The sequence below is a fragment of the Meleagris gallopavo genome, chromosome 12 (genome assembly GCF_000146605.3).
Source record: "Meleagris gallopavo isolate NT-WF06-2002-E0010 breed Aviagen turkey brand Nicholas breeding stock chromosome 12, Turkey_5.1, whole genome shotgun sequence".
Lineage (NCBI taxonomy): Eukaryota > Metazoa > Chordata > Aves > Galliformes > Phasianidae > Meleagris > Meleagris gallopavo.
This window is the reverse complement of record NC_015022.2, coordinates 1,720,106-1,726,537: the sequence shown is the minus strand read 5'-3', so window position 1 is coordinate 1,726,537 and position 6,432 is coordinate 1,720,106. Positions and strand designations below refer to the sequence as shown.

Below are 6,432 nucleotides of genomic sequence, written 5' to 3'. Positions count from 1 at the left end.
TCTTGGGCCTGTCATATTTCTACTGTCACCTTGTGGTGGCCATGAACTCCTGCACCTTCGTTCTTGCAGCACTGCACCAGCTTTGCCCAAGACAATGGAATACAGAAACAAGGAGACGTGATGCTTTTTGGGCCACCTTCTCAGCAAGCATCTATAGCACGATGAGTTCTTTATAGGCCTAACTAAAGGAGGAAGACTGGGCAGATCAGCTTCAGTCCCAACACAGTGGTCTTCTGGCAGCTCGTGGACACAGCCAGCATCTTGTTCTGTAAGAGGAGTGCCCTCTGCTGAAATAATAGTCCTCCAACAGGCAGACCACGTTGTCCAGGTTCCACGACGCAACAAGCATGCACTGCCTTGCAGATTTGGAATTTAAGACAGCACGGATCACTACCCAAACAACAGGCAAGTGAATACAGTCCATTTAATACAGTCAAACACAGGGAGGGAAAACAGCAAAAGGAGATAGCCTGAGGCATGCCAGGTGGGCAGGAACGAAACAGCAGGCAATAGTACAGAACAGCACCAGATCTAAGGCTGCAGAACTGTGCTACATCTTTCCAGCACACAAGAGCTGCATTATTCTCTGTGCTGAACAAAGCTCCGAGGTCTCAATAATGGTGGTCAGAATGGGGAGAAGGCTGAAGAGAGATCACAGTAGCTGGAGGAACTGTCCTCAGCTTGCTAAATGCTCTCAAACAGGCGCGCACAACCCACCTGCATGGATAGGAGCAGCCACCTCAGCTGCTCCATTCCCCACAGAACTTTGGGATTGAGTCCCAGACCGAGGAATATCAGTGCCACACATTGGTCCAGCCCCTCCTGCCCAGAGCTAGGGAGCCCCACCAGCAAAGATGAGCTCCAAGGCAGCCTGAATGTCCCCTCCAGTAGCCTGCAGAGCCCGGAGACTTAGCTCATCATCGTGTATGCCCATGTCTCGCAGTTGCTGAAGCTGTGGCTGCCACTGGCTCTACAGACAGGAAACAAAAGAAGCCAAGGGTAGGTGCAAGAGTCCAAGCAGTAAAACAAAACAAAACAAAAAAAACAGCCTTCTCCAAAGCTTACTCCACCATGCTGGTTTATCCCATCTCTCTAGCTCACAAGCACAATTCCAAATGTGCAGAAAGGTCTTGAAAGTTCTAAGTCTTGCTGGTAATACCCTAAACCCACCAGCCCATCTCTGCCACTTCCATCCAGTCCTTCTGCACACATCTATCATGCCACCTCAATAAAGCTCTTCACCAGTGACGCTTCTTCCAACTTAAAATCCTGCCACAGGTGATAGCCGGAAGAGCCACCTCTACCCTGCAGTGCTGAGTGTGATACAGAGCTTTCACAGGTTCCCAAAAGAAGAGGCCAAGACACTGACCTGCAGACTGGGCTGCCCTGAGGCCTGCAGGGCATGCTGCAAGGCCTGGCTGAAGAGGTCGTTGGTGATGGGTGTTCCTGACTGGACACTGGATGACATAGGGGAGGTCCCAGAGGAGTGACCCTAGTGAGAGAGACAAGTTGTATACAGCTCAGAAGAGCACTTGCTGCAGGAACCTGAGTCCACATAAGGCTTGCATTCAGTCAAGTGCTGGCTTTACAGGGCAGGAGGACACCCCCAGCTGGTGCTATACCTGGGTACCAGGGGTTGGTGTGTGGGAGCTGCTCTCTGGGGTGCTGGCCAGTGCCAGTGCAGTTGCCAGCTCACTCTGGGTGATCGGTCGTGGTCCAGCAGCCCCAGAGTAACCAAGGGAAGCTGGGCGGGAACCAGAAGTGCTGCTGGATGGTGTTGATCTTGTGCTCTGCGTGGATAAAACAGACCTTTGGTGTCAGTGGCCATGTCCCATTGACATCTGGCTTGGGTGCTTATTGCTAGGGATCCCTTCCCTGCAGTTCTTGAAAGTCAAACATCAAGATTTTAAAAAGAAACATCTGCCAATTAGAGGAGTGCCCTCCGTTGAAATAACAGAACATCAGTTATGCACAACTCTGGTTCTGCAGCAGTTTGAATACAAAAGGTGTTTATGCTGATGGCAAGTGCTACTGAGTTGTGCTTCTTTCTTCTGTTGTGACCCTACTTCAGCACTCAAAAGTCCTAATCTGCAGAGCACTCAAGCATACCACAATTATTAATACAGCATCTTAATGAACTCCTAATGAGCCACAGATCATGCTGCTGATGAGATTATACAGAAAACCTTTGGAGACATTAAGAGCTATAAAGTTAAAACCATTATCACAAATCCAAAATAGTTATTCCACCCAATCCAGACTGTGAATTACCTGGTGAAAGTCATCTTCATCATCAGAGAGACCTTCAAACAGAAAACCACCTGCAATAGAAAGAAGACTCAACAGATGCAGAACACACCAGATGCTGGCAGGAATTGGGCACCAGATGAGAATCCAGTGGAGACTTTGGTCACACAGCCAAGCTCAGCACTAACAAGTTCACTTGCAACAGGTCAATGGAAGACAGTTCAGGCCCATCACTTGTGCAAAACAGGGGCCACAGCAATCTGCTACCAACAGTGGTGATATGGTGATACACACACAGCTAGGAGAGGCGCCGAGGTTGAACTGCACCAGACAAGCCTCTCTCAATACAATCTGAGAAACCACAAAGCATGTTCCAAGCTCAGGTACCCAGACCTCTTTTGTTTCTCAGCCCTGCATCAGTAAAATACTGATTTATCTGTAACAGACCCTGCAGCACATCACCTCTGCAGCTCCCTCCCACATCTGCATAGCCACAGGCTAAACGTACCCGGCATGTCACGATAGGAGCCAGAAGACATGCCACGAGAGGATGTCTCTGGGGCTGGGAGCGGGGTGCTGCCTGCCACCGAGTGCAGGACAAGGACAATGGCATTCACAAGTGCAGGGTGAGCCGGTATTAGCCTGGAGAGACAGGGTGGAAGAACAAATTGTGTACACAGAGAAACTAAGGAAGGAGTGGCTTGATGCTAGTGAAGAACTTACAGCAGAAATGGCAGAGCCATCCCCACTAGCTGAGCCAACACCATCACGATACTGCCTTTAGCTATCCAACAACAAACACCTCCCCACAGAGCCAGACAAGTCAGGGATCCTTCTCAATCCCATGCTGGCCCTCCCATTGTACACATCTCCCACACGCTCTCACAAAGCAACTCCCTGCTGTGAGCTACCAGATCTGGAGGTAAGGACGATCCTGCTTCCACTGTGTCAACAGATGCTTACCAAAGCATCTGCCGCTAAGGAAGAACAGTCCTTCCCCAGATCTCTGTCTCGGTGTACCTGTACTGGCAGAAAGCAGCAGAATGCTTTTTCCCACCCAGAGGGAAGTGACCTATACAGAATTACAACAAAGGAGCTGCTTAGTCACCGTGCCAGCTTACATGAACTTACGTGTCCAACATGTTGGGGTCTGCAAACACTGAGAAGAGATCCTTGTCCTGCAGGACGCCTGGGAGAGACCAGGAAGCATGACCAGTAAGAGATGGGATACAAGACACACAGGAGCCAGTCCAACCATGGGAAAAAAAGCAAATTAGTTGTTTTTCAGGAAATGAGTCATGAAAAGACACCAGAAATACTCTATTATTGTTCTCAGAAACCTTTTGTGCCTTCTTAGACAGACTAAATCACAGCCGCACCCCCGGGATGCAGGGCTTTCCCAGCAGATCCCACAGGCTGTGCTTCAATGCAGACAGCTCTACTTTAAGGCAGGATCAAGCCTGCCACCCAGCTCAGCCCAGATGGCTGCATGAGATTGCAATCACACCCTACGTCAGGAACACTTTTTGAAAGGGTTCAGTGTTTAACTTATCTTGAAGTATTTGTTTTACTATAAAGCCATCCTTATCCGGCTTTCTCCAGACCCTCTGAGTCACACCTGGACTCACCCAAAGCAACTGGGTCACTGCTGAGGCCAGGAGTAGCAACTATGATCTGATCCAACGACTCCTTGTTCCCCAGCATTTTGAACACCTGCCAGAGAAATCAGAATCAATCAACAGTGTCACATGGCAGGGTTTCACTAAGGGTCTTTCTTTAGAAAGGGGGTCAGACAGAAGACACCAAGGTGGTGATGTACAAAGTCCCACTCACTGCATCTCTGTAAGCAGGACTGCTATGCAGGGCTGTGTGAAGGACACGGAACTCCCGTACCGCTGCCACCTTGTCCACTGGCTCTGAAGGAAGAAAAACAACAGATCAAAACATGGTTCTCCCTCTGTCAGTTTCACAAGCCATTTTACACCCTCGGTGTGTACTGCAGTAGCAGCAGTGATTCTTTAATTCTCCTGAGTTCAATTGGTCTGGGAAAGAAGGATACAGATCACAACTGGCCCAGCGCTGTTACCACAGCTTAACGAGCAACAGCCCATCAAGGGCTGCGGCCACATTCCCAGCTTCCAGGCATAGAAAAATATATATATTCGTATGTGCATAAAAGGAAATACACTGAAATAATTCTAAACTGGCCGTTTTTACTCTATAGTCAGACACGCACAAGCTCTAGCTGTACTAATGAGACACTTGGCTTCTAATTCTCTAGCAAAATTAAGATTGGTCAGAGCTGAAAGGGATATTCAGCTTGCAGATGGATTTGATAATCTTTAATGTCTTTTCCAACCTGAGCAATTCTACGATTCATTCCACACTTCTGCCATCAGCAAGATAAAAGTAATGCCTGTTGACCACCTTGAGTGGTGGAGCGCAAACATATCAGTTCCACCTCCAAATCCCATGCCATTCTCCTAGAAACGTGTCACAGAGAACAGCAGCTCCTCACACCCAAGGTAACCCGCACCAACTCCTCCCCACCTGGTTTCTGATCAGGCTCAGGCCAGGACTTGCGCAGGACATGAACAGTGGAGCCGGACTGGATGCCATAAAAATCAAGCGTCTGGTCATCCCTCAGCTTACGGCCACAGTAGATCAGATCTATGGAAAAGACAAACACATACAGCACACCCAGGAAGAGTCGGTGGTCCTTAAGAAGTGAGGACTGGAAATATCGCCCTGCCTGCATCTGGGGCGGCAGCACAGGAAAACCCCAGATTCACAAAGCTTCAGTTTGCTCCCTCCCCCAGCAGAGCCGCAGGAAGGCAGGAGCTGGCCACGACCCGTGCACCTACCGATGAGCTCGGGGTCCGGGACGGACTCCTGCAGCTTGCCGGTGATCAGCTGCTTGAGGTGGGAGATGCTGCACCCGCCCAGGGGACACTCCCCGAGCTCCGTCTCAGGTAAACGTAAGATGGATTTGGGAGCCAGCGGCTGGTCCGCCAGCTTCACCGCGATGTGCCACTCGGACACGGCCATCTCCGGTCACAGAACCGACCTCAGGCCCACGGAGGCCTGGAAAGGGAGGAAAACAACGCGCGGTGACGCAGCCCCCAGGCCGCCTTAAGAACCGCAGGCCCCGCGCTCGCACGGGGAGCCCCGAGCAGCGCACGACGACGTTCTCCAAGCTCCCAGCCGAGCGCTCAGCCCCTCACGCGCACACCTGAAGCCGCACAGAGGCGGCCGCCACGTCTCACCGCGAGCAGGAGCGGAGCGCGGCCGGCTCCCCCGGTCAGGCCTCCCCTCGCCGTCGCTCTTCCGTCATCGCGCCGGAAACGGAAGTGTGACCCCTAGCGCGGTGCGCATTGGGAAATGGAGTCTGCTCTGTGTGGGAATAAGAGGAAGCCACCGATTGGCCGGCTTGCCGATGAGGTGGCACAACAAGCCAATGGACGGCCGGCTAAGGGTTTAAAGGCGGGAGAGCGGCAGCGCGGGCTCATTCACGGGCGGTGGGAGGGCGGTGGTGGTCCGCCGGTGCTCGGAGAAGGGAGGTTGCCCAGCGAAGAACTGGAGGCTGCAAGGCTCACAGCAGCGCTGAGCTCCCAGCGAGCCTCCCCGCAGGTCAACAGCCCATGGAGACGCATCTCCTTCGATTCCCATATGAACAGCAGCAAGTGCATGAGCTTTCACCACTGCAAACAGAGGCTGCTATCCTTCCCCCAGCTCTTCCCATGGAGGCAGAGATCAGCAGGACAGCAGAAACTCGCTACAGCAAGATGGACCCCCTTCCCTAAGCTGAGCAAGCTCTGGGAATTCCTGCTGCCACATCTTGTCACTCTCTCCCAAAAAAGGAGAGGCTCCTCTCATCACAAAACCTGTGCCAGCACGCTAACTTTTCTGACAGGAAGAGGTTCTAAATAAAGTCAAGTTACCATGAAAGTACAGAAGGGCTGCAAGAGCTGCATACCAGTCAAGTTTTTCCTCCCTAACAGTTCTTAAAATGGTCTGCATGCAGCCGGTTCACACAGTGACACTGCGCAGTTTGCAGTGGGTCACCCGAAGTTTGTTTTGTTAAGTTGCAAACTCCTAAGTAGTTGGAGTCCAGGACTGACTCTAAGCCCTCAGACCACACAATCCTCGAAGCACACCCACCCTGAAAGAAAGCAAGAAAGAATC

General features: G+C 51.5%; 1 protein-coding gene across 3 annotated transcripts; it reads right to left on the bottom strand.

Moving 5' to 3' along the window:
- Window positions 1-406: 406 nt before the first annotated feature.
- Window positions 407-5,613, bottom strand: UBL7 (ubiquitin like 7). Of its 3 annotated transcripts, none has more exons than XM_010717198.3 (11): window positions 5,514-5,613; window positions 5,112-5,331; window positions 4,798-4,917; window positions 4,081-4,163; window positions 3,876-3,960; window positions 3,379-3,436; window positions 2,756-2,889; window positions 2,272-2,321; window positions 1,623-1,790; window positions 1,370-1,492; window positions 407-970 (listed from the first exon to the last, which is right to left on the bottom strand). In XM_010717198.3, the coding sequence occupies exons 2-11, from the start codon at window positions 5,293-5,295 to the stop codon at window positions 833-835; spliced, it is 1,143 nt and encodes a 380-aa protein (XP_010715500.1). In that variant the 5' UTR covers window positions 5,296-5,331; window positions 5,514-5,613; the 3' UTR covers window positions 407-832. The 3 variants fall into 3 exon arrangements, with proteins under 3 accessions (XP_010715500.1, XP_010715501.1, XP_003209376.2); XM_010717199.3 differs by having other exon boundaries at window positions 5,480-5,587; XM_003209328.4 differs by having other exon boundaries at window positions 5,112-5,588.
- Window positions 5,614-6,432: the final 819 nt, after the last annotated feature.